The sequence below is a fragment of the Astyanax mexicanus genome, chromosome 8 (assembly GCF_023375975.1).
Source record: "Astyanax mexicanus isolate ESR-SI-001 chromosome 8, AstMex3_surface, whole genome shotgun sequence".
NCBI lineage: Eukaryota > Metazoa > Chordata > Actinopteri > Characiformes > Acestrorhamphidae > Astyanax > Astyanax mexicanus.
In genome coordinates, this window is record NC_064415.1 from 18,230,171 (window position 1) to 18,257,247 (window position 27,077).

Consider the following 27,077-nt stretch of genomic DNA (forward strand, 5'->3'; position numbering starts at 1 on the left):
CTCTCACACGTCACACGTTTGTGTATCTCCTAACCCCTGTATTGTGGTTATGTTGACACATTGCACTTTGCCATCTGTACTGGTTAAGGTGTGCTTAACAGAACCTCCTGCTATCACTTTACTTTTTAAATAAATAAAAAAGTAATTAGTATTTATATTAATTTTAAAAAACTGAGAAGCGTGTTTATAAAAATAAATATTGCAGTGCTGCTTTAAGTATATTCATCCTGTCCTCCTGAGTGGTACATATGTGTGTCATTTGGTGAGCAGGTGGCTAACACTCTCTTTTACTGGTTTTGGTGAAGCTGTGAAGATGCCTGCAGTTCTCTCACTATTCTGGATGCTCTGTCTGATGCTGAGAGTGGGTGAGTGTGTTTATTCAATTCTTTTTCATTTAGATATTTTAAAATATTTTTGGCTGCGACCAAAACTACATAATGCTGTATCCTAATTACTACACTTCCAACAGGAGAGCGTTCATCAGTAGGCCTATCATGATGACGGAGGGGACCTTAATCATTGGTGTTACTAATATTTTGCCAGTTACACTAAAAAGCATTTGAAGATATGCTACAAAATTTTACAAACTGATAAATAAAACATGCCTTACACAAAGTATTGTTTAATTAAAAGTTCAATGCAATTTACCTTCTTAAAGAGCATTAAAATTTGATTGTATTTCATCTTGCAATGGCAGGAATTACTAATCATTAATTGCAATTATTTATTTAACCCTTGTGTGGTGTTCATATTTTTGTTACTCGTTTACTTTGTTACTTGTATTTAATTCAGCAAAATTAAGCAATTTTACATAAAAATGCTTTACATATGCTTGCTTCACCTAAATTGCAAGCAATATAACAGCTTACATGGTTAATATTTGGCCTTTGCCTTTCTTATGTTACATTTCTTTCAAAAAGTGCTACACTTTTTTAAATTAGTTTTTTTAATAAAATGTAAAAGAAAATGTATTGCATTAACTGTGCTGTCAATCAGCTAAGAATGCTGTAGTTGCCGCAGCTTAATGTAATGTGCTCTTTATTATTAGTACAATTAAGGACAGGATGGCAGAATGTAAACAGATCATGAAATGTAACTTCAGGGGACAGCTTGGGAATGCCCAGTTTGTATATGCTGCGAGGTGTTATCTTGTGAGTTAAGTTGTACACTGCCCAGTGTGCTCATAGGAAGACATGGAAAAATGTGAGTGAAGCATTATAGTGGGTGCCAGATAAATTGAATATTCTGTTCTTGTCCATTTTGCTTTGAAGCAGAAACCTTGTATCTCTACATTTGCAATTTAACATCATTTAAATCTGGCAGATTGTGTGGAATTTTGATAATTAATTAATAGAAATTCTTAAATTCTTTTAATAAAATCTTGTTTTCATTGACTTTCTTTGAAATGTAAGAATGATATTACCTGTGCGGTGTTAAAGTATGTTTGTCTGTGTGTCCACACTAGGTCCCTCTCTCTCATCCTGCACTCCCAGTGTGAGCATTGTGGATTTACACTGTAACCTACACTGGAACTGTTCTGATATCAACCCAAGCACAACCTTTATCGTCCAGACCAAGTCCCCCCCGTGGTGGGTAAACTTTAACATTTACACTCTTTCAGACTGATTGTGATGGTGTGAACTGATAGTAGTGCTTGTGTGCAGTGAAAGTGTCAACTGTCTGGTTAAGAAATGTAAATGCTTATCACAGTGGTAACTCTGTTAACCACCACTAAAACAAGGTTGTATAGTGGTTCTTTTATTTGTCTTGTTTTGGTGTGTGTAAGTGTGTGTGTAATTGTATATACAGCTCTGGAAGAAATTAAGAGACCACTTAAATTTCTGAATCAGTTTCTCTGATTTTGCTATTTATAGGTAAATGTTTGAGTAAAATGAACATTGTTGTTTTATTTTATAAACTACAGACAACATTTCTCCCAAATTCCAAATAAAAATATTGTCCCTCATTAAAATAAGAAATGGCTGAAATAACAAAAGATGCAGAGCTTTCGGATTGTAACTAATGCAAAGAAAACATTTTCATATTCATGAAGTTAAGAATTCAGAAATCGGTATTTGGTAGAATTACCCTGGGTTTTAATCACAGTTTTCATGCATCTTTGCATGTTTTCCTCCACCAGTCTTACACACTGCTTTTGGATAACTTTGAATAACACTCCTGTTGCAAAGATTTAAGCAGTTCAGTTTGGTTTGATGGCTTGAGATCATCCATATTCCTCTTGATTATATTCCAGAGGTTTTCAATTCGGTAAAATCAAAGAAACTCATAATTTTTAGGTGATATCTTATGTGTGTGTGTGTGTGTGTGTGTGTGTGTGTGTGTGTGTGTGTATATGTGTGTATGTATTCTAACATTTAAAAAAAAAAAAAAAATTGTGGTTAAATCTGAGCACTCCAATGTAGACTCACTTCTCTGTGATCAGTCCAGCATCGCTGCTGTGTCTTTAGTTGTACCAGCGCAACACACCCTAACACCTCATACACCACCATAATGTCAGGCTTACAGCAGTGCTGAGAATAACCCACCACCCAAATTATACCTACTCTAATATCAATCTTTACATGTAAACTAATAATTAAAAATCAATTCTGTGTGTTGTTTAGAGATTGATACAGTCTTGAAAAAGTATTTGAATACAATAGTATAGTATTAGTATAGTACAGTACAATAGAACAGTATTGTGATACAATATTTTCAGCACATCGCCCAGCCCTATACAGAACCCATATTGCTAACAGTGTAGCGCGCACATGAGCAGAAGAACAGTGGAAAAGAGAGGAGGGGGAGTGAGAGCTGGAACTGACAGTGTCTCAGCCTCAAGTGAAACTGCTGTGTGGTTTAGCTCAGAGCCACAGCGGAGGCACCATCCGTGTGTGTGAGAGTGTGTGCGCGTGAGTGTGTGTGTTTGTGTGCACCTGCTTTCCTATTTTGTCAGAAACGAAAAAGAAAAGAAACATGTTTTAGTTTCCTCTGACTCAGGCCTGCCTGCTCAAAGTGGAGTCAATGTAAATGAGGCTTTGATTGAGGAAATGGAGACTAAGAGACACTGAGCATGATAGTGGTGAAATGAATTTGCTAAATTTTCCATCAAATTAACAAACAAGACTTATAAACAGATCAGCTCTTTGTCAGTAAAGTCAGTAAAACTGATCTACTCGATTAAACAATGCAAAATAATCTCACCTTCATGATGAAGCAGTGAATAGAAGGCCATGTGTTATTAATTAATCATTATTAAATTATTGTTCTTTTTTTCAATTATAGGAAACAGGAATTTTGCCTAGACATAAAATACTATTATATATTTTTTTTTATTAACAGAATATCTTCATTTAAAAGCTTATTTAAAATCCCTGTCTGGGAAAACTGTCCCTATAAGTATGAAAGTCTGTGGACATATCTTGTAATAAAAGCATTCAGCTACTTTACATTGCTCTGTGACGCCACAAACAGGAGTACAGGAGTACAAACCACACACAAGACTGACCTAAACGTTAGAGCAGAATCACAGTCAAAAAGGGATAAACAACAAACGACAAATAAGGGTACGAAACATACAAGAGAACTAACCAAAATGGCAAGACAAAATAATAGGTCATACACGGAAATAAATAACAAAAAAAAAACATAATAACGCTCGTTATGCAGCTGATAAACAGAGGCAATACTTCACGAAAAAACGGACAAATTTATACACGGAAAAATACCAGTAATTACTCAGAACACAGGTGAGGCTGATCCAGGGTTGCCAGGTCCAACAAAAATATCCAGCCCAAAGTCAGTCTAAAACCTGCCCTTCAGAAGCTAAAACAAGCCCAGTATATGTCTGCCACACGTTTGAAGTAAATGCAAAACAACTATGAGTATACGACTTAGTATTGTGTAAATAAGGAATTTATCAGTATTGCTATTTATCTTAGTCATTAATAATATTGTAATATTAGTATTTTATTAGTTATTTTATCCCAGTAAAAATTTAACAGAAACGTAATTAGAACAAAAACAACTTTTACTTACTATAGAACAGATCTGTTCTTACCCCTGCTGAACTGTTTTCTCTCCTCTATAATTTTTTCCTTTAATTTCTGGTTACATTTTCTCTCTCTCTCTCTCTCTCTCTCTCTCTCTCTCTCTCTCTCTCTCTCTCTCTCTCTCTCTCTCTCTCTCTCTCTCTCTCTCTCTCTCTCTCTCACCTTTTCATGCAGTCCTTTATGCCTCCTGGTGCATTCATTTTAGATTTAAGTGTCTTTTTTTTGTTTCGTTTTGTTTTGTTTTGTTGGCGGCCGCGGTAATTTTTAAAAGTAGCCAAAAAACGTGCCCCGCCACCCCTGAATTTTCACCCGCGACTGTTTTTTTTAAACAAGCCCAATTAGGCGGGAAAACCGCGAACCTGGCAACTCTGGGCTGATCTATCAAGGCTGAGAAAAATGACTGAGAGGTGCATTTTGGGAGTTGGTGTTTAGAAGGTGTGACATGCTCTCATTGCGGACACAAATGAACACACAGTTAGTCTAGTCCCTGTAGAAAATAATTTCCAATTAAATAAGACTCTCTGGAGCAGATAGACATTACCCAGTTTGTGCCATGAATAAAGCCAGGTGTGGTCTAGATAGGCTTTATTACGGGTAACTTTGTAAACTCTGGTTTATTTCACTACTCAGTTACTAATGCAGTAAACTGTTCTGTTTTGTTTTTGCAGGGAAGAGTGGCAGAATGTTTCTGAGTGTGTTCACATCTCCTCCAGCAGCTGTGATTTATCTCAGGCCTTCCAAGACATTTATGGCTATAACCTTGTCAGACTGTTATTAAACCATGAACATGGAGCAATTGACTGGCTAGGGGACTGCAAATTCCTCTCAAACCGTTCGTGTCAAAACTCTTATCTAATGTTCACAGTTTAGCACAGCATCTCTGAATAGACCTGAATTATTGCAGTAAGGTTACATGTATAGAAAGTGCCTTGAATATGAAGTTTATTATTAATAATTTTATCACAATCTTAGTACAATAGTAAATATTATTCATACTGTTATTATTGTTATAAATACATTGACTGCTCTTAATTTGTTTAGAAATAATATGTATGTTCTTGTTACCTATATTAAAAACTTAAATCTTAGTATGATAAATGAATCCAATAAATTTAACAGTTAGGCTGGAATGTTAGAGTAATAGAATAGTTTGAGCATGACCAGAATATATATAAAATGCATACAGTGGAAGTCAGTGGACAAAGATTGTATTCCAAGTAATTTTGGAGCCTTTCTATTAGTCTATTCATGATAAAATTAAAAATGTAAAAAAAAGAGAGAATTTATAATTTTTTTCCCGTTCTTTATTGGTATTAGAATAGGACAAAAACAATAAAAAGGCCCATATTTAATGAAGCAATGAAACCTGTTTTATTTTTTTTCACTTACAGTAAATTTCTGTTTCTTCTGCTGTAGCTGATGTGAGGTTCAGCGCTCCCTCTGTCTCAGTTTCTTTGGTCGGGCCCAAGCTGTTGGTGGATGTGGCGTTACCCTGTGCTCCTTCTGTGCTCTGTCTAAACATGGGGGAGCCAAGCTGCTGTCCGGTCAACACATTTCTTACACTGGACACCACTGTGACTGTTTATAACAAACACAATACGGCTGAAACACAGGTGAACTAACTCTTTCCTACTTTTATGTTTACTGCATTTAATTTAAAAAAATAAATAAATCCGCAAAAAGGTTCTATGTGGTATCAAAAAGGCCCTTTTGACATTGTCCATTCTACACAGTAGCTAGAACTCTGCTGGTCTCGTGATGCTACCAGTGTTGAGGATGGTAAAAAAATACCAGGTGGTTCCTCTAAGGCAGGGGTGTCTAAACTTTTTTTGTTGGGGGCCAGAAGGAGAAATATATTTGAAGTCACGGGCCACAGACTCTGTAATAAAACAAATAATGAAACGTACCACTTTAAATAATACTTTTTTACACACCATTTTACTTGACTTACTATCTTTGTCTTTGACAGTGTTGTGTAAACTAAGATTTTTCAAATTGTTGTTTAATTTCATGATGTCTCTTAATATTAAACTCCTTAATTACGGCATTTTTAGACTCTGTTTTTCTGCACTAGAAATGCGCACCCTCTCCGCTTTTAGACTTTTTGGCCCGTTTTTCTGCGCTAAAAATGCGCACCCTCTCTGCTTTTAGACTCTTTTGCCTAGTTTTTCTGCGCTAGAAATGCGCACCCTCTCCGCTTTTAGACTCTTTGGTCCGTTTCTGACACCTAGCGTTCAAACTTTGAATCTCACATTATAAGAACCTGCTTAACAGCGGGCCAACTTTCATTCTATTTCTAAAATACCTCGCGGGCCGCTCCATAAAAGGAAACGGGGCGCAAATGGCCCGCGGGCCGTAGTTTGGACACCCCTGCTCTAAGGCATTAATGCCAAGCAACAGTTTCTGCAGCTGTCACTAATGCAATTGGACGGTTCAACATGCTTTGAGGAGAACACTAAGTGTTACATTAGTTTAAAGATGCCTGCACTTACTGTGTGTTAGTGAGTCACCTAAACAGGGGGGGGGGGGGGGGGGGGTAATTCTGCTCTCTGTAATGTGGTGTCCAAGGGGATCAAATATGCAATCTCCTAAGTACAGGACCAATGCTCAACTGTGCCCCCTGGTAACCACTGAAAGATCCTCTAAAGAAACATATAGTATTATACATAAGTTAGTAGCTCTCTTATAGGAAAATAAACAGTTCAAATATTCCAGTGGAGTTCTCATAGTTCTATAATGTCATTATTGGAACAAAGTTTTTTATCATTGAGGACAGAGTAGTATTGTTTTCATTATTTTAACATTGTTGATTAATTTTAAACTATGAAGAAAAACATATAAAATTATTTAGAAAACAGAAATCATGTTAAACACACCAGAGTATGTTTTATATTTTAGATTATTTAAAGTAGCACCTCTTGCTTAGATGACAGCTTTGCACGTCTTGGCAGTCAGCTTTATGAGGTTGAGTCACCTGGAATTTAGGCTTTCAGTTAACAGCTGTGCTGAACAGGAGTTAATTACTTGAATTTCTTGCCTCTTAATGTGTTTGAGAGCATCAGTTGTAAGTTGTAACTTGTGAAGAAGTAGAGTTAGTGGTATACAGTAAATAGCCCTTTTTGAGTAGTTCTTGCAATAATATGGATTAAAACATTACTCAACTAAGCAAAGTAATAAATGAAAAGGTCAGTCAATCTGAAAAAAATTAAGAACTTTTAAAAGTATCAAGTGCAGTCAAGTTGACAATGTCATGATGAAACTGGCTCTCATCAGGACCTCTCCCGACAAAGGAAGTCCAAGAGTAACCTCTGTTGCACAATTATTTTGGTTTGTTTAACATTTTTAGGTTACTACATGATTCCTTATGTGTTCATTTATAGTCTGGATGACTTCAGAATTCATTATAAACAAAAACATTGAATGCGAAGGTGCGTCCAAACCTTTGACCTGTACTCTATATAACTGCTGTCATTCATATATAACCTATGGAGATGACTCTTCCTGTTTCTGTTTTAGAATAAAATGTTTAAGAGTGATCTGTCGAGAGTGGAGTTCGGTATGTTGACGGCGGGTGAGGAATACTGCGCTAAGGCCCAGATCACCTCCTCCCCTTTCTCTGAGCCGCAGTGTGTTCACGTCCCAAAAAAGGGTAAATCATACTTATGGATTCTTAAAAAACAGAAAATGTTATTAAAATGTTCTTCAGCATTTCCGTTACAAAAATAATGTCCCAGAAAACATTCTAGAAGCGTCTGGATCTGGTGCAACTTCACTGCACAACAAGGTGCCTGGCAATAAATTCACTGATCAAAAACATAGTAAAAACCAGCAGCACTTGCTGACTGGAGAATTTCCGATTGTGAGTTTCAGGAGAAGTTCAGAAGTTTTAGTTTAGTTTTTATTTTTTTAAATTCAACTCAAGCATACAATTACAAGTATACAACTTCAAGTATACAAATAACGTCAGAAAAAGACCTAATTTCCAACATCTTAGGTAGGTACATATTGAAACAACATAGTGCAGAGCCTTAGACATATGCAAAGAATGAACCAACATAGAACATAAAACACAGAACTGCAAATAAAACCATTATTACATTAATTGGGGTATTCTAATCAATATACGACAGATCATCATTATAAAACAGATCATAATAACATAATAATTTGCTATTTTTTTCTGTATTAATGCTACTTAAATAATTGAAAAGTGAATTAAATTCAATTAAAAAGATGGGAAGGTTTAGTGTTTTGTCTGAAAATTTGTTTTTGAAGAAAATATTTGGCGAGTAGAATACAAAAGTTTACAATATATTCTAAAGGTTTATTTGGATTGTTATAATAACAGATTATATTTTTAAGTGTAAAAGAGTAGATCATTTAGATTATTTTGTATCTCTAATAAATTGGAAATACTCCAGTCAACAATAATGCTGGTTGTTACTATTTGTTTGACCAGGAGACATTCTATAAATGAGTCATGTTTTAATGATTTACATCACAACGTGATTAGAATGTTTCTTACACTGTGTTCCCAGTTAGACAAATACTAATATTATGGGCATTTTTTTTTTTTACAAAACCTTTCCAAGACAAAAAAATAATCATATGGATATAACTGATACATGATCGATTTAAAGATTCATACATTAAAAATAAATAAACTAACATTTTCAGTGAATTTTAGGTGCTGTCACTATGATATGAGGCACTTTCCTCAGAGCGCACTGGCTACCCGGTACCTGTATCAGCGGCAATTTTAAAAAAAGTCACTTGCTGACCTTAACTCTCAGAGTGCTGTGAGCATTGCTAGTGATAGGTTCATATGAAGAGGGGAACAAAAAAGAATCATTATATATCAAATAAAAATGTTCTAGAAACACCCATGCCAAAAGTCATAATAAACTTTTTAAGAACCACAAGTACTTCCTTGTTTACAAAAGTCAATAGCATTCTGAAATGGTGTTCAGGGGAATTTGTGTAACAGAATATTTGTAAAATGTAATTACAAGTCAAAAAGAACAATTGGTCCCTTAAATTTGATCACTTTATATTTTTTTATACGGCACATTTGAATGCCTGGAAGTCTTCTCATAACTTCATATCCTGTAAGGAAGCTGCTGTTTCCATCTGGGATTAATTAAATAATCATCTAATTTAATGTACTCTCTAATGTTCTCTAGGAAGTCTGAATATAGCAGCGCTGTGTGGAGTGATCATTGCTTTTCTCCTCATTGGCGTGTGTTTGGCAAGAAGGTGTGCTTCATCTGAAACCAGGCTCCCTAAATCTCTGGTACTGTTTTTAACACCTGAGTTTCTGTTTTAGTAAACTAAGTCTAAAGAGCTGAAGGGTGAATCATCTGTGAAGACCTGGTTTACTGCAACAGTTACTAATCCTATTCTCAGCATTGTTTATTCGTCTGTGATATGTTTTTTTGAAAAGATCTAATAAAGCATTAAATCTATGAATTGTGTTAAAATAAATACATTACAGGACCTCAGCACTTCACTGTTAAAATTATAATGTAATGTAGTTTAATTCACTGTTAATTAAGATTCCAGATTTGAAATAATTTAACCTGAATCTTAAAAACCCCCTTACTACCTATAAAACATTAAATGATAAAATATTTTGATTTTTTTGTTCATGAAGGCACTTACAATAAAATTACTTACAATACTAAAGTTAATAAATAATTTATCTTAAAAGGGATGCTCTCTCTCTCTCTCTCTCTCTATATATATATATATATATATATATATATATATATATATATATATATATATATATGGTTAATAATTAGAAAAACATTTCTAAGAGTCTTGTATCAGTTAGGATTAAACATTTTCTTGTTTTCTGTCTTCTTTGTGGGGTGTTGATGTTTCTCTTTTTATAGCCTAGTATACTTGTTCAAATATATTAATCATAAAATCAATTACCTAAACTAATTTTAAATTCATTTGATGTGGTTAATCTAGTACAAATATGATTCTTAATTGTTCAAGCAAGAATCTCTACCAAATAAGATTTGGTCATCAAGGTCCTAACACTAAGATGCCTCTGGGGATACTGGACCATGTGCAATGTTCCACAGCATGAGTGATTTTTCTGATTTTATTGCCAGAATTATCTCTCACAGATGTGTTCTAGATTTAGTAAAAATTCTATTTTTGTGTTTGATATGTTTGTGTAGATGTCCCTTCAGAATGTGGATCAGGACTCTTCTTCCTTTGTGGCTGAATCTGGGCAAGCAGCTCTAGAAGAAGATGAAGATAATCATTTGGTTCTTCTCTCCATCGTACCCCTGCATAACAACACATATGCTCTGCCTGAGCCTGAGATCCAGTCAGCCTGTTTGTCCTCACAAACATATGAAGATAGTTATTATGCTTCATCCATTCTACAGCACCAGGCTTTTGATGAGCAACATGAAGGAGATACAGGATCTCAATTGGAAACGGATGGAGATCCATCTACAAATCTTTGTCTAGGTGATCTTTATGCATCAGATCCAATTGTAAGAACAGGTCCTGCATGTTTACTTGAAGACTGTTTTACTCTGGGGGATCTCAGTATTCCTTTAAGCTCTGTGAAAGTAGCTGGGGATCAGAGAGAAGAGATGGAGCGAGAACTGCATGAAGTACTTGAAAAGTGGAACCTGAATGTGGTTAAAGAGTCTCAGTTAGTCGCTGATGGAGATCATGGAGAATAAAGGAACAAGCTTTAATTAAAACTGAACGAATTTCCTTCACAATTGTGTATATGTTGTCCTTTCTAGATTGTTCTATAACACAACCAATGAGATATTAATCTTAAGTGTTCACACAACGTTTGCTTTTCCTCGTTGGGTTTCTCATGAAGATGATTTGTCCATTTACTGAAGGCAATTGGTTCCAGCTTTAGACCGGTAAATAAGGCTGTTTTTTTTTTCTTTTTTACCTTACCTTTAACCTTACTTTCTTCACAAATTGAAAAGTCAGTTACACAATACCCATTCATATAAACTCATCTTATCCCTGGTAATGCCCCAAACACTAGGAGGATACCCCAAAACAGCCAACACCTCTTTGCAAAATGCAACTGATTTAGCATCAATGTGTAGTAGCTATTACAATTGGAGAATAGCACAGTGACCCAGCACTGATACCTCAACCAACAGATGCCTGTGCTGACCAGTATTTTAATCTGAGAAAAATTACCCAAACAGCATGGCTAGTAGCATGATCGTGACCACTCCGTGTCCTGGAGAGCGATTCTCCTAGAGATTTTTCCTTCAAACCTCCACTTAATACATATTAACACGCTTACCTCAGGGTAAAGGCATTGGCATACTTCATGAGGAGACGACGTTCACATGGCTTTAACGAACAATATGACGTAATTACTGAGAAAGCTAACAGCCGCAGACGGCGCACAGGGGCTTCGTTCGACATGTCGAGCACATGGAAGCTGTGGGAACTCCACGGCAGAGGACACTGCCTGACAACGTCTGTGATTGGTCGCTAAAAAAGAGAGCATACGAGACAGGCAATGCGAAGCCGCAGAAAGTATGCCAGCTCGATAGCTTGCAAAAGCCCGCTCGATTTCATACAATGCTCCCGAACTTTGTTTCGTTGGAAGTATGCGGAGGCCTTAAGTGGTCTAATGTGGTCATTGCTGGTATTTTACTTAAAAGGGACATACTATACTTCTTTTTACACAAGTTAGATTAAACATATGGGCTATGCAAAACATGTTTGTGACGTTCTTTGCACAAAATCGCTTTATTCCTGCCAGTTTCAGTCACTTTCAGAATGAGCTGTTTCAGAGCTCTGTCACTTTTATGCAAATAAGCTGTTGCTGGCCACACCCAATGTTTATGCTGAGTGTTTACCACCTTTGTGTTTTGCCATTAAGCACAAGCTAACACCAACAAGCTAGTTCATGCTTAACTGTGATAGAAACACAAAACACAATATTTGAAAACAACATTATTTGAAATTACTTGCATCTCCCTCATCTGCTGACCTGCCACGGACAGTAGGTACAGATCCCTCCTTCAGACGAGGAATTGTGTACGACGGAGCACAGGTTGTCCTTTCTTAGACCACTTTTGGTAAGTAACCGCTACTGCAACATATCACAAGATATGCCTGATGTTTTAGAGATGTTCTGATACAGTTACTTGCTCTGGTGACAGTCAAACTGCTTAAAAAAAAAAAGCCATATGCCCGTTTATTCTGATTTCCTGACAGCTTTGAGAACCGACTGTTTACTTAATGCTTGCCTAAAATTTAGATCCAATTGACTGACATATGTCACTGTAAATGGTGAAGTAAGAAAAAAATTCCGCTTCCTCTGTCAGTGGTGCTAATGTTATGGCTCATTGTTTTTAGGTCACGATGCTAAGTCTTGTGATATGAATACAGGTGTGTGTAAAAAAAAAAAAAACTGTGCACCACTATTGCCACAACTGTTTAACCAGTCAGCCTTATGCTGAACATATTTCTTAAAATATACATAGAAATGTATTGTCTTGTTTCTTACATATCAAAACTTTTTTTTACAAAATAACTGACTATGATTTAGCATTCCATCATGTATTATTGTGTTGTTTGTTACGCATTTGTAAAAAAACATTTGATTGATGTAGCTTTCCCTCGTGTACTTTGTTGAGTGTATGTCATCAGGTCATGACCTAGAACATATGGAATAATTTTGTTCACCATGTGCCATAATGCATGTCACCTCAGTATGTTTTATGTATGAATAAATCAAATAAATGGTGGGATGGAAAGGCCCTTGATATGTTGGACACTGTTAATAGCCTCCAGATTGGCTGTTGGTTTTGGGATACCCCCATACAGTGGTGTGACTCATTTCTGTAGGCTGCTATAAATCCTCTACTGTTGGGTTTTCAACCCCCCTGGTGGACTCGAACACACTCTTGGGCCAAACATAAGGGGGCACACACTTTCCTGCCCTACTATAGCTTGCCTTTTCTTTCCATCTGACTCAACACTGCCCATCAGGGCTTAGCTTGGGTTTGTGTGACCCAGGCAGCACAATTCACCTAACGTGTTCACTCATTTTACTAATGCTGTAGGTAATTAGGTAATAGGTAATTATGAGAATACTGTGCCTTTTGACCATACTTTTGATTCTTTATCAAATTCATAAGATTTTAGACTGCACAAAAATCGTATTTTTCCCACTTAATAGAAATAAAAAAAATGATTGTGTAATGTTACCAGGGTGAGCAATTAAGCATAATTGGCATTTAATGAAAATGTAATGAATTGTTCAAGGTGACCTTGTTCTCTTTCAAATATACATTTTGATTTTCTACATAGTTTTCTATTATTATGATGTTAAGCTTTACTAGAGCTAATTATGGAGAGAATATGAAAAATAATACGTGAAATTAATATGATTAATTGCTGAACATGCAGTATGTGTCTTACTCGCCTTGAAAAGAAAATAGCATAATATTGTGATGTCACTTAAAGGTTACTTTCTTAAAGGGATGATTATCGCAAGATGACAGGGTGGACACGTTTAAATAGCTTGATATTTCTATGAAAACATTGAATAATTGAAACACACGAACACCGTTTAAACTTAAAAACGTTGCATTTATACATGATATTTGAGGATTGGCGTAGGATTTAAAAAATGGGTGGATCAAAAAAAACCTACCGCAGAAAAGGTAGAAATTCTTTTAAAATAAACTTTTATTTTAAAAACGCACTGGAATCTGTAAAGTAACATGTTTAGGTTGTAAAGTGACCTTTTGAATTTAACTAATAGCAAACAGAAGTACAGATCTTTTTTTGTTATTAACTGTAATTCCGCAAATGTTGGTTAAGTTATTAGAGGGTGGACTTTGGTTGAGTGAGGTATACATTTGCTAAAATTAATTAATGTCAAACCTGCTTCAACACCTTTGTATTTCGATACATTTATCTAGGCAGAAACGTGGGCATAGATAAATTGCTGTAATACAAAGAAAACTTCAAAGAAAACTGTATAACACTTTTAAAAAGTACTACAAAGTGATATTGATACTGACCCAAATGGCTTGATGTCATTGCACTGATACCATGTATGGCTTTAATTATAATCATTGTCCAGTTGTATTTTTCACCCCTTACTAAATTGTTTAACTTCTGGCTGCACTGAACTTTTCAAGGTCTTTGAGCTCAAACTGCTCTTTGCTTGGTTTCGCTGCATTTCATGCTGATTAATCCAGTGGAAAAAAAGGCAGCTGATTTGCGGCTCTGCCGTTTGGCAGTGTCTGTAAGTGTGTGGGGGGTTATGGTTATATGGTTATGTGCCAGTGTGACCTTTAGTTATTAAGCCTGTAGCAAATTATTCCCCCAGCAGAATAATGTATGCAGCGTGTTAATCTAAATGTGTGATGCCAAATTGTGCTCTGCTGAAGACCAATGTTTTAAATGTCAAGTTTCGAGTTGACCGAACTGAAAGGCAGGAGAGCGATACAGAGAGAGGAAACAAGCGCTGCTTTAATAAAGCCACAACCCACAGGCCTGAGAAAAACACACTGACAAACACGAGGAGCTGAAAAACAAGCAGTAGACAGGGGAGTGTGCTGGACCTGAAATGTGCATTTGTCATTTTGTAGTACAAGAGTAAGATGAAGAAGAAGATAACAGAGCTCTCGAATCAGTGCAGGCAGGCTGTTTTCACACAATCTGAATAGTATTTCCTCTAGAGTGAAATATGAATGATGTATTCATTTGTGTTGGTTCATTTTGGGTAAAGTGAGTAATAAATGATTATGTCTAATGACGTTTGGTAAAAGTAGACAGATTCATCTGGTGAGTCACCCTCACCTCAAAGCTACAAGTTGAGCTTCATAAGAAAGTTGTGGTACCTGCTCCCATCACCGGACTGACTCTATTAACTCTGCATGAGAAAGATGTAGTATTTGGCTGAACGAATGAGGCAAAAGATCAGCATTTCAGCTTTGATTTTCAGGTATTTACATCTGGATATAATACAAACTTCAGAAGCCACCCAATTTATGGATTAAATGTCTTTTTAAAATTACATTTACAATGTAAAAAAAAAAAAAGAAAGTAAACACATTGAGAAGAGATGTGTCCAAACCTGGTGACGCGCCTCTGCTCACTGGTACTTTGTCATAAATTTAATCTGCCAGTTTCTTACATTGTCTCAGAACTTCATGATTTGACCTATACAAGTGCTTAAACATTAGTTGTGAAAAAAAAAAACTTTTAAACTGATTTCCTTATGGAGTAAGATCACTGTCAAAAACAGTATGTTTTTAACTTGTATGTTATCTAATTTTGTATGTACTTTTGTTGTATGCAGAAGTATTTACATTAATTACTCAGAAGTATAGATACTAGGGTTTAAAAATACTTCTGTAGAAGTGCAAGCATAAATGTATGCTTTTTATTCATGTAAATGTACTGGTTTCAGAACTGTAAATGGCATTAAGTACAAAAGCTGCCATTTTTTTAACTATGAGAAAACTGAATGAAAACGGGCTGAAATGAAAAAGAAGTAACAAGATTATTTTTAAAATTTAAGGAGTAGAAAGTTTTGATAACTGTGTGAAAATGTAAGGAGTAAAAGTAAAAGGTAGTCTGAAAAATAATCTGAAACCAAAATTTCTATTTGTACTTAAAAGATTATAAATCACATGAGTTGGACATTAAATGGCCATGGTATATTGTGTCCAGTTTTATTCAAATAGGCAAGAAAACACTTTATTTTTCACCAAAATCAGTAAAATCCGTAATTTTTTAACCATTCTTCAAGCACTTGTTTTTAATGAGAACATAACTCAAATAAGCTGGAACTTGCCTTAACATGGTATACTGTGATAAGTTTTATTCAGAGAGGCAACGAAACACTATTTTTATTTTTCACCAAAATTGGCAAATTACCTAAGGCTATAATCTTACGCTTTGGACTATTCTTCAAAGGCTTGTTTTCAACAAAATTGTAACTTGCACCATGGAATCCTGTAATAAATTGTACAGGTTAAACATAAAGGTGTGTACTCAGGGGAAAATATAAAGGCAAACCTTAGCAAATTAACTTTTAATATGAAATATAACAGTATGCTTTATTTGCTTCAAACCTTAGTATCTAAACTTCTACCTGAGTAACAAATGTGAATACTTTTGACACCTTTACAAATGTTTACGTTCTTTTGCAAAGTAAAGATATACAACCTCCAATTTATCATTCTGCTACTTATCAATAAAAGGTTTCATGCTTTATATTAAATATTCTTTTGAATTTAAAATGAAATTTTAAGTCGGTTTGGAATTTTACTCAATGAGACCGTTGCGCTGACCAAACCCACTGTTAACAAACACAATAAAAAGGACCAAGCCATTTTCAAGTTAGTTTTTATATTTAACCTTGGATTTTTACATAAACAATGCAATATAATTTTATTTAGTATGAATAATATGTACAGAAAATTCTACAGTGCCCAGACCGCAGTGTTTCCAGTGGAGGAAAAGTTGCCGGCACGCTCACGGCCCGAGTTGTTCTTGGCACATTTCTCCACTCTCATTTGTTCTGTTATGCTTATTTTACTATGGCAACATCTGTCCAGATTCGGCCACCAGCATGCCTCCTCACCTGCGCCAGTACTGTTGAGAGAGGAAAAAAGGGACACAAAAAAAAGAGTAATAAATAAATGATCACATGTACAAGACTGAAAAGAAAAGGCAAATCTATTTATCTGAGAGAGCAATCCCAAACTATCTTTACAGAAATTCAATGAAATAAAAAAAATCAAACAATGTGTAGCTGCCAATACGGTCGGAGCTGTGAGCAGATAAACTCCTTTACTCTTAATCAGAGTGACAGTGCAGTGCAGTTTATTCACGATACAGAGGTAGAAAAATTAAATATTAGTAGTAAACATACTCCCGCTGGGTATTTAAACCCCAGACCAGCACACACACACACACATCCCAGCCACCAGAGAAGATAAGAAATGTATATATGACAATATTCAGTATGAAAAAATGTTTCTCTCACCATAGTCTCAAGAAACACAGTGCTGTTTTTATTGCTGAATGTGCTGCAATAGTTCAGCATATTTAGAGTAGTAATATGACTAACTCCCACAGTATATTCCTATTTATATCACCTTGTAGTTCATTTTCAGCTTTGTGAGATCAAGTTCTTCGCCTCTCAACTAAATACAACACTGCTAAATAACAAGTTATATAAGAGAGTAGCTTCAACAGTAGAAATGGATGTTTATTTATCTTATGTAACGATTATGAATTTCTGAGCAACAGACATATTTCGTCTTATCCACAGGGCAACTGTGTGTACATTTGCAGTGGCTCTCTGTGGAATGGAGGAATAAAGACACAGACTCCTGTACCTGAGCAAATTTGTGTATCTGTTCCACCACTGCAGCGAACAGAGCTCCCACGCTTTCATCTATGAGACTCTGCATGTAGTGCACAGCTTCCTCATCCGAAAGGTCCAGTCTGAACTTATCCTGCACCTGGAGGTGAAAGAAACCGTGAGAAAATATCACAACAATTCACTTATTACTCGAAACAGAATTATTCACAGCAGCCATATTTAAGCTCAAAAACAGTTTGCACAGTTTGAATTCTTGCTCATCCATTTTTTTTAATTAACTACAAAATGACTGAAAATCAGCACAAAACGCACATGCAAGGAAGATGCAGACTTTTTGTAACCGAAATTCTTGAATCGAGCCAAAACCTCGGGCACAAGTTTAAGTTACTTTTTTTTTAACTATAACTAATTAATTTAAATTCATTATCAGCACTAGGGCTGTAACTAATGATTATTTTGTCACAGATTATTTCTAATCCACTCTCTCTGCTGTCTCTGTTGCTTCAAAATTACAAACAGCTCAATGTGGGAATTAAATACCCGTAAATCCCAGATGGCATTTACTGGGTTGAGGTTACAAATGAAAGATTATTTGACAGTAAAATGTCTGACTGACGTGTTTCATAAAATGCCACTATCGATTTCGCTGCTAATCGTTGCAGACCTAACCAGTACCAGACATCACTATTACTCTCATAGTCAAATTATTAAAGCAATATTCAAAATCCATTATAAGTCATTTTACAGAAGCATAGAGGAAATTATTGCAAAACGTACCCAGTTATTTCCCTTGATTTTAAAAGCAAATGCCTACAAACGTTTGGATATTTATGTATAAATATGGACCAAATACAAACATCACACGTAAATGTGAACACACCTTTTTCACTGTCTTATCAGGCTCAAGAGCAATGTCAGGAATATTGGCATCCACCATGAGGGAGAAGAGATTCAGAATGAGGTTGGAATATCTGAAAGAAGACAAGAACACATATTTAATCATACAAAAAGGAATGATTAATTGTATTTGTTTAATCCAAGTGATGGACTTATTCATGACTTAAAATAATGTAGCACTCATTTTATGAACAAAATGCATGACTCAAATAAACCCCAAGTCAAGCGTTATGTTTAAATAGGCTTATTTTTGTATATTTATAAGAATTAAATGCAAAGCATTTGAGGATCCTTATCATTAATTAGAAATATGCTTATTAAATCATATCTAATTTTATTGATAAAATGAGACATATTCATTCATCTGTGTGATTGGTTAGGGTTTGGTTTGTGGTTTACAGCTGGTAGAAGGTTATGGTTAGGCATACTGCCAGAGCCCTAAAAAGCATCTCAATAGCAGTGATGTAAAGTGTGCTACCTGCGCAGGTGAAGAAAGGCAGTATAACACTGTTTCCTGAACTCTTGGTACTGTTCACTCTGCATGCCACCCATGCCCTCCACCATCTCCTTACTCAGCTTCATTGGTGGAGGCAGCGGTTTGGGGTCCCGCCCCAGAATGTAGCCAAAATCAATATGGAACAGCTTCCCTGTAAGGAGTGAGGAAAGGCTGAGTCACTACCACACGCACTGCTGGCATTCTAGTGTACATTTATGGAAAGAGTCCAAATAACTGTACCGGTCTTAGTAAGCAGCAGATTGTCCAAATGTCTGTCTCCAACTCCGAGGATATAGGTGATAACACAGTACCCAGCTGCAATGTAAACAACACAGAGTAAATCCAGGGCCATAAATACACAACAATAAATGGTATCCAAGATGCATTCAAAATAAAAATCTACATTTCCAATGGGTATTTTCCTGATTATAAATAAATATACAGTAGGGCTATGGAATATTGTAATACAACTATGTTCTTACACTTTCTAAGCAATTCCCACTTAGAATTTTTTTTTCTTAAAAACTGAAAAAAGACATTGTCGACGTGCCAAAATAGTATCAAACAGCACCATCTAGAGATATCAAATATGCTACTGTTTCTTATGCTTCTATTTGTTTTTAAGAAAGTCCAAACTGTGCAAACAAAATATAATATAATAAATCTAATATAAAACATTTAAAATGTTTGTGAATCACTTCAGATATCAAAGTAGCGTTTTAAAAATCATGTTAAAGCTGTAATTTAAGTTAAACATTTTAATTTTGAAAAAGCGCCCAGCCCTCTTATACAGGTATCAGATAGTAGAGTCTGGCTCACCGCAACTCTTCACGTAGGTGTCCATCACCTCAGAGCTGATACCATAAGGTCCTTTATCACTGGGAGCATGCTTCCTGAAGAAACTCTGCAGAAAAAAGTCGACAAATAAAGCAATTTATTCACTTTTTAATTTTTTTTTTCAAGCTGTCTTTGACTGGATGGAAACTTGTTTACAGTGCAGTCTTTATGTTACTGGAAATTATAGCTTTCACTTATGCTGGCTCATAATGTTAGTTTATTAATTTTTGTTACATGTAAATAAAAAAAAATATATACATATATATACTTGGCTTTAGTTGCACAGTATTTTAAATGACTAATCTTCATTTCTCCATAACTCTCAAGCTAACAAAAATATAAATGGCAGAAGAGTTTTAAAACTCAGTATTTTAGCAACATGGATGGAGCTACTTGTAATACTTTGTGATTTTGGTTACTGTTATATCCCTTCTATTTTTCGTACTAATCAAACAACGTTGGGGCTAAAAAGTAGGTCATGTTTTTAAATATTGCATTATATTTAAAATTCCAGAGTTAAGCCTGTACTGATGTAGCAACCCTAATCAAACTGCATATAAATCTCAAATTTCTAAATAATAAATATACACAGTCTATCATAAGTTCAGGCCTTATCAATAGTACTCTGTCTGTAGTGTCCCACCTGAATGTTGCCTTCAGTAGCCAAAACCTCTGCCACAGGAACAGACTGAACAAACTGCATAAAACCTGAAAAGTAGATTGCAGATGAATACATATACATATACTGTGCTTCTATACCACAAAAAAAAAAAGGTTTGTGTACTGACCGTGTTTGGTGCTGGTGGCCAAAACTTTGTATGGCGTTAACTTCAGGTCCAGATTCTCTTTCCTTAGAAGCTGTGGAAAACATACCATGAAGACATGAGATATGTCTGCACATAAAGGCCATCTATAACGTGTATATACATGCAAGTGTACGCACTGATGTAGATGTTTATCTGAATAGTTCATATCTTATAAAGAGGAATAAACTGCTTTTGCACAAGACGGGTTTTTATATTATTATTATACTATTGGTTTACATGAATAATATATTTATAAATTATTTTTATATGTTTAGTATTATTAGCACCTTAATTTTTTTTGTAGGAATATAAAAATACTTCAAAGATGCCCTGTTGTTTACAATATATTATAATATGTATTATGTTTTATAATGCTATATAAATTAGTATTAGCACTTTTAAGATATTTAATTGTAGGACTGTGTGAAACATGATGTATCATTTTACATTAGGATAATTATTTTTATTTTTTGATTAGCACTTTTGAGAGATTTTAATGTTAAATATAATATCACTACAAAGGTATGAAAAATTTCATTTAACTGTGTGTGTGTATGTCTGTGTCGGGAGGGTTGAGTGTGTATTATGGTATATCAGACCTTGTCCATCAGTGAGATGATCTGCAGGATGAGCTGGTCCTGTCGCAGGTCATCTCCGTGTTTAAATATCACAGGATATTGCTCACCATCTTCCGCTTTGAAGATCAGCTTAGCTGGCATCAGAGCACTCTGAAAGGGAGAGAAAGACATTTGATTATTTCTGATAATAATCGTCATTTCAAAGAAGAATGAATGAAGAGAATGATGATCCTGTACCTTAAAGAGTGTGGCAGTGTCCGGTATGATCCCCCTGATTCGAACCTGAGGCTCCAGTGGGAGAGGGATGGGTTCGATCTCAGACAGATTCACCTTCTCATTATCAGCCAACAGAGCCTGCAACCTCTCAGTCTGCCAGAATCAAACATTCACAGGATTATTTTCATACAGTGTCAAGATATATGATAAATTGGAATAGATGCACAATTCTGTATGTAATACAAACTAGTATTCCTGCTCCACCTATTAGTCATTAGCAGTCTTAACGCTTAAATTCAAAGTTAATTTAAGTAAGCGTACTTAAGTGTACTTACCTCCTGCATTAATCAGGTAGGTTTACATGACTGTAGGAGATTTACCTTTTTCTTGCGATTCCCGCTCTCTCTCTGAACAGCCTTCATGAGCTGCACAAGTCTGTCTACAAAAGTCTGCTGTGCTGCCAGCAGGGAGCGCATCACTCTCACATTCTTATCACCCTGAGGAAGAAAAAGGCACAGCAATTTTTACTGACTTAATATGGCACAAAGTGATTAATGTGTATTTAATTAATGTGTATGATGCAAAAATGTAAGAATACAGAATGATAATTAAAGCTGTTGATGGGTACATAAAAACAGAACATTTACAGTTACATAATATGACTGGCTAAGCCATAACCGAACCTACTGTAAAACATCTGATGAGTACAACTGTTCTACAACTACCTCACAACAACAATAAAATCTGTATTAATGCTCTAGGTGATTAAAACATTGTGCAGTTAATAGGCTACATTGTCGCGGTCACACCAAAACCTTTTATAAATTAACATATAGCATAACATCAGTAATGAAGACAGCCTTGCATGTGAATAAGTGGTTATCAACTTTTGAGGTTGATAAAGGGAAAAGAAACAGTACAAATAGGCAACTTGAAGAACTTCCTGTTGCTGTCAAAATGTTTTTCGTTTATAAAATATCTAAGAATTTGTGACATCAATCTCTGGTTACCAGTGTTTTCATCTGTTCTGTATAGGTCATTATTGACTAAAACAATGAAAAAAATGTTACGAGGTCATGATGATGGCAGCCTCTAATATTTTGAGTATCAGTTACAAGTGTGTAAATGTGACCTGACAGAGATGAAGTAAGAGAAAGAACAGGGTTTGCTGTACATTCATGTGTGTTAATATGTTTTTTTACCTTAAGTAGAGCTTGGCTGAATCTCCTCATCACATTTAGATACATGTCATGAGTTTTGGGGTCTCTCTGCTGTGTGTCCTGGTCTTCACACTCCACTATTACATACCTTTAATAATGTTTTAGAAACAAGGTAGATTACGTCAGGTGTTTTTGTACAAGGACATTCTGAAACTTTGATATTGCTAATTGTGTTTTCTTGTGTTTTTTTTCTCATTTTTTAATTAGATTTTACCAATATTTTTTATGGTTTTGCAAAAACCAATGCATCAATAACAGCATCCTCATAGAAACAGCTTTACGGACTACAACAGGTAAAGTCATTTAATTTGTTAATAGGTTAATAGGTAATAAAAAAATGGCTCATTTATAAAATATGCTAAAATAGGCTGTTTTACACAATTGCATTATATCAGTGGTACAATTACAATAATATTAAAACAATTAATAGTAAAAAAATGCTGTCCAGAAACAATAGTTATTATGACAGGCTTGGTCAAAAACTTTGAATATTTACCAGTACAAGTAGTTGGCAAGTGTTGAGTTCTTACAGGCACGTGATATAAGGAAGGTGCACAGGTCCTGCTGCAGAATACAAACAATCACATATACACCACATATACATTCAGTTACATTATCACCATAAGATTATTGGTAATATTCCGGCCCTTTTCTTCCTCTAAACTCTAAACTCTCAGCTATCTTACCTCAAGATTTTCTCCATCTGCGCTCTCTTTGCCCTTCTGTGTGCTGGGGGTAGCCGTCGCCATCTGAGAACTGATTCAGCATAAATATATTAATACATCATCAGCCTGAAACATCTGAAACTTGGAATATTAGAATAATGGAAAACAAAACGATGTACTCTTACAATCTGTACTGTTGTTTGTACAAATTATTTTTATGTATATTTACTACATTATTATGTTATTTAAAAAAAGGAAAAGCGTCAGCTTTGATGCACTGTGAGACAAACCTACACTCAATAAACATGTACAGACCCTAAAACAGTTCTTCAAACATTTAAAGTTTTTCTTAAACTAACAACTCTATTACAAACATGATTCTTAGTTGTTCTTTTCTGTGTATTAAGTGAATGACCTGTTCTTTTAGATTGTAGCCGTGGGCTAACCGCTGCCACGTGGTGGTCTGGCACGGTGGTTTTAGGCCTACTGCTTACGGACCCGCTGTATTTGTATTTTCGTAGACTAGCAGCCATAGGTACAACTTATATGGCTCCAGCTGGCTTCACAATGTCCTTACACAAAACAGAGTTTTAATATTTGGCACAAATAAAGAAGAAAAGCGCAATAAATTATGAAATAAAGGGAATCTAGACAGGAGCTTCTCTCCACACGTCCTACACCATTGCCTGCTCAGCAGCGCCCCATGACCTGTTCTTTCAGAGTTCTGCTTTAAGTGCCTCACCTGTCCAAATCGCCCAGAGTTGAGCTCTCGCCCAGGCCTCCCTGACTGTCTCTCTTACTGCCAGGCTCCAGACCGCCCTGGATATCATTGAAGTTCTCATACTTCAGAGCCTGAACCAGCTGCAGCAGGTACATCAACAGATCCTGCACAGGCATACAATTTAAATGCAAATCAGTAATATTAGTTTATCTGCTAAAGCATCAGTAAAAACTGTCCTCCTCTGCCTTTTCCTCAGAAAATTCACCTCATCATCAGCCTGCTGCAGGCGAGCCACAGCATAGCGTCTAACAGTGGGGTTGGTGAACTGTGATGAGAGCAGCTCCAGAGAGTCCTCTACATCCATGGGCCTCCATTTGCCCAGGAGCTCCAGAGCCTGCTTCGCCTCCTGTGGTAGCGCCCAGTTCACGCACTTCAGGAACTTAGTCAGGGCCTAAGAACACACACAAACACTTAGGGATCAACATACAACAACAAGACAACAGTAGATGGTTTACTTGACAACTAAAAAGAAGATCTAATAACTGCTGGGAGTGTTTATTAATATTAGTTAATTATAATATGTTGCTGGTAATGTGATCTATGTAGCCATTTATTTTTCTCCTCTCTTTGCATAATGTATAAACACTGCTGATCTCCACTGGATACCACCCTAAAACTACTTAAGCAAACCTCCTTTTGTATTTCTGCTAACTATTAACTCTGATGCTTGATTTTTATTTGTGCAGTTGTAACCTTGAATACTTCCACCAACCAGGACCACCCACCCAAATAGAGCACTGAAGTCATGTCATCATTCATTAGCCTGTGGTATATTATATATGCTCGTATTCAGCACTCAGAAACTAACCTTTACATTTTCAATGGAAGGAAAATATACATGTACCGCTGGTGGTTTGTGTAGCATCCCAAGGTGTTACACTAGATATATGTGTTCAGTGCTTAACCCGAAAACCCATGTATTAAAGCCTACTCTTTAGTTCTTTTCTGACATAACTAGAGGTTGTTATGAGTGTTACAGGCCCTTCAGTTGCGCCACAATCCCAAAAAGTTTCTGCATAAGGATTAACAGGATTAATTACTTTTCCAGGGGACGCCATGTAGACTGTGTAGTTCACTACACTGCCTCACAGTCCTGTAATTTCCCTCAGTGTCAAGTTTTCTGGGATGTCTAAGTAGGAATATATCAGAAAAATATGAAGCAACAAATTTCAGAGTTTGTAAAGAGTAAAGGTGACTAAAGCCCAAACAGTAATGCCTGTAGGTGGTACACTGTTTGAGAACAGCACTAACTCATCCATCCTTCCTCCCATCTTCTCTTACATTACACAGCATACATTCGATTGGAACCAAAAAGAAGATTACAATACAGAAATACTGGCTTTCCAGTAAGGATGGTTGAATTACTGTAACTATAAACACTCATTTTCAAAGACTTAACTCAAACACACTCTCACACACCTTTTCCTGAGTGGTAAGGTAATATCTGAACTTCCAAACGAGGTCCTGCTCTTCGGAACTCAGCTGCTTGGTAGGCGGGTAGCTGACAATGATCTGCGGACAAACACAAAGCACTGCATTAATACCTGAGGACCTTCAGTTGTTCACACAAATGCACTCAATTCCATCATCTCTAATCCTCACTCACGTTGAGCTGGTCTCTGGTGGCTGCGTTAGGTTTCAGGTCATGGTCGGACGGCCCACTCCGCAGACTACGGGCCAGTTTGTGGTGTTTGCTCTCCACCAGATTCTCCTAGAACACAGACGTCACAGCAACAAGATTTCACAGAAAAGTCTGGCTAAATAAATCACTTCTCCTCCTCTACTCAGCACGTACATCTGAGTGCCGACCTCAAATCCCTTCCATAACAACCTCTTTCCAGGAAATGTTTTCTTGACTCACCATGCACATTTGAGGGTCAGGAACTTTCACTATGTCTGAACTTGTCAGCAAAGGAGAGGCTTCATCTCCATCCTGTTGAAACAAGAGCAATAACATGTTACTACGCCAACCCTGGTCAAAGTCCTTCTGAGCAAGCCTATCCCCTCCGCAGCCAACCTGGCAACGGCCCCAGGCAGTGGGCAGTCATACAAGAGCTTTGGTGAAGAACACATCTGGCGGAAACACATATGGTGACATTTGGTTCTGTAGATGTAGCCAACAAATTAAGGAAGTAAAAGTAACCCAAAACATATTCTGGTGACAAAGACTTCCACTGTGTATTAGACTTTACTGCAGAGCAAAACTACGTGATCTCCGAAACAAAGGAGAAAAAAATATTTTCCCTAATTTTCAAATTCCTTCTAGCTATGATATATGACCAATCACATCATACTATTAGTACTGAGAGGGTAAAATCTTCTTCAATTTCACCACATACATATACAAAGTCAGTCGTACCTTCACATCATCTGCCCATTATTGTTTCATATATATTTATCATAATCTGGCCCTTGTGAAAGGGACTGTTTCCTTATGACACAATATAGATCACCTATTGACATACGCCAATATAACATGTAAATGTTATTAACTACACATCAGTGTTTTTTAGGTCATAGTGATTTTGTGTAGTAATATATGGTACGATATATAGGTTTTGGCAATATTAATAAAAAAACAGTCAAGGCTTACAGAGTATAGTAAACCATTGGCTTACATCAGTAAAAAAAATACTGCACATTTTCACATTTGGTCTACACTTTCAGGCCTTTCAGTTATAGCTGGTGTAAAAGGTGCCACAGACCACAACCCAGACCAAAGAATCAAAATTTGGTCCGACCAAAAGAGGTGGTCTTGGTCCAGATTAGCTTCCCCATAGTTTGGTTTGTTTGCAGAGTAAATATACTTTTTTTATGGATGGACCAAATACAACAAAAGTATTCAGCCATTAACAAGCAGAAAACAAAGTGCACACTCGACACAGAACAGTTTTTGGCTCAACAGAATACCCTCATGATTCATGCATCTACTGTAACTGTAATTAAACACAATTTATAATGCATAGAAAGCTTGTCAAATAGACAATGCAGACACTTCATCTTTTAACTGTGGGTCAGTCCATACCTTTTCATAATACACTATGCTGTACTCTCTTTCTCCACTCTTCACTCGGGGGAATTCCACCATAAGGTACATGAAGTTGGAGCTGCGCTTCTCACTCTGTAAAGAAGACAAATAAAAGATTAATATTTT

The 27,077-nt window shown here is 36.1% G+C and overlaps 2 protein-coding genes across 5 annotated transcripts in view; one reads left to right on the forward strand and one right to left on the reverse strand.

The window, feature by feature from the left end:
* si:dkeyp-75h12.7 (uncharacterized) lies at positions 1–17,457 on the forward strand. Of its 2 annotated transcripts, XR_007440250.1 has the most exons (8): positions 1–365; positions 1,466–1,589; positions 4,721–4,884; positions 5,469–5,665; positions 7,569–7,701; positions 9,236–9,345; positions 10,247–12,148; positions 17,374–17,457. XR_007440250.1 is itself a non-coding variant. In XM_007233792.4 (7 exons), exons 1-7 carry the CDS (start codon positions 314–316, stop codon positions 10,763–10,765), a joined length of 1,299 nt encoding a protein of 432 aa, XP_007233854.2. In that variant the 5' UTR covers positions 1–313; the 3' UTR covers positions 10,766–13,103. The 2 variants fall into 2 exon arrangements, 1 of the variants encoding a protein (XP_007233854.2); XM_007233792.4 differs by lacking the exon at positions 17,374–17,457 and having other exon boundaries at positions 10,247–13,103.
* Positions 16,427–27,077, reverse strand: part of pik3c3 (phosphatidylinositol 3-kinase, catalytic subunit type 3) — a 17,142-nt gene continuing 6,491 nt past the window's right edge. For 2 of the 3 annotated variants that reach the window (XM_007233788.4, XM_007233785.4), the window contains 20 exons: positions 26,949–27,044; positions 25,785–25,856; positions 25,530–25,634; positions 25,343–25,435; positions 24,129–24,314; positions 23,885–24,027; positions 23,164–23,233; positions 22,974–23,041; positions 22,460–22,565; positions 21,638–21,754; positions 21,279–21,410; positions 21,063–21,191; positions 20,446–20,515; positions 20,301–20,365; positions 19,640–19,724; positions 19,061–19,135; positions 18,803–18,971; positions 18,308–18,398; positions 17,441–17,566; positions 16,427–16,691 (listed from right to left, as the gene is read on the reverse strand). In XM_007233788.4, the coding sequence (XP_007233850.1) occupies positions 16,677–16,691; positions 17,441–17,566; positions 18,308–18,398; positions 18,803–18,971; positions 19,061–19,135; positions 19,640–19,724; positions 20,301–20,365; positions 20,446–20,515; positions 21,063–21,191; positions 21,279–21,410; positions 21,638–21,754; positions 22,460–22,565; positions 22,974–23,041; positions 23,164–23,233; positions 23,885–24,027; positions 24,129–24,314; positions 25,343–25,435; positions 25,530–25,634; positions 25,785–25,856; positions 26,949–27,044 (2,013 nt within the window). In that variant the 3' untranslated portion in view covers positions 16,427–16,676. The remainder of the gene's footprint in view (positions 16,692–17,440; positions 17,567–18,307; positions 18,399–18,802; positions 18,972–19,060; positions 19,136–19,639; positions 19,725–20,300; positions 20,366–20,445; positions 20,516–21,062; positions 21,192–21,278; positions 21,411–21,637; positions 21,755–22,459; positions 22,566–22,973; positions 23,042–23,163; positions 23,234–23,884; positions 24,028–24,128; positions 24,315–25,342; positions 25,436–25,529; positions 25,635–25,784; positions 25,857–26,948; positions 27,045–27,077) is intronic. The other variant, XM_007233787.3, reaches the window with a different exon arrangement.

Excerpts from the sequence above, each read along its gene's own strand:
- si:dkeyp-75h12.7 (XM_007233792.4), top strand. The coding sequence starts at position 314 with ATGCCTGCAGTTCTCTCACTATTCTGGATGCTCTGTCTGATGCTGAGA. Across the intron at positions 1,590-4,720 it reads CAGACCAAGTCCCCCCCGTG|GGAAGAGTGGCAGAATGTTT; the intron begins GTGGGTAAACTT and ends TTGTTTTTGCAG. Across the intron at positions 4,885-5,468 it reads CTGCAAATTCCTCTCAAACC|CTGATGTGAGGTTCAGCGCT; the intron begins GTTCGTGTCAAA and ends CTTCTGCTGTAG.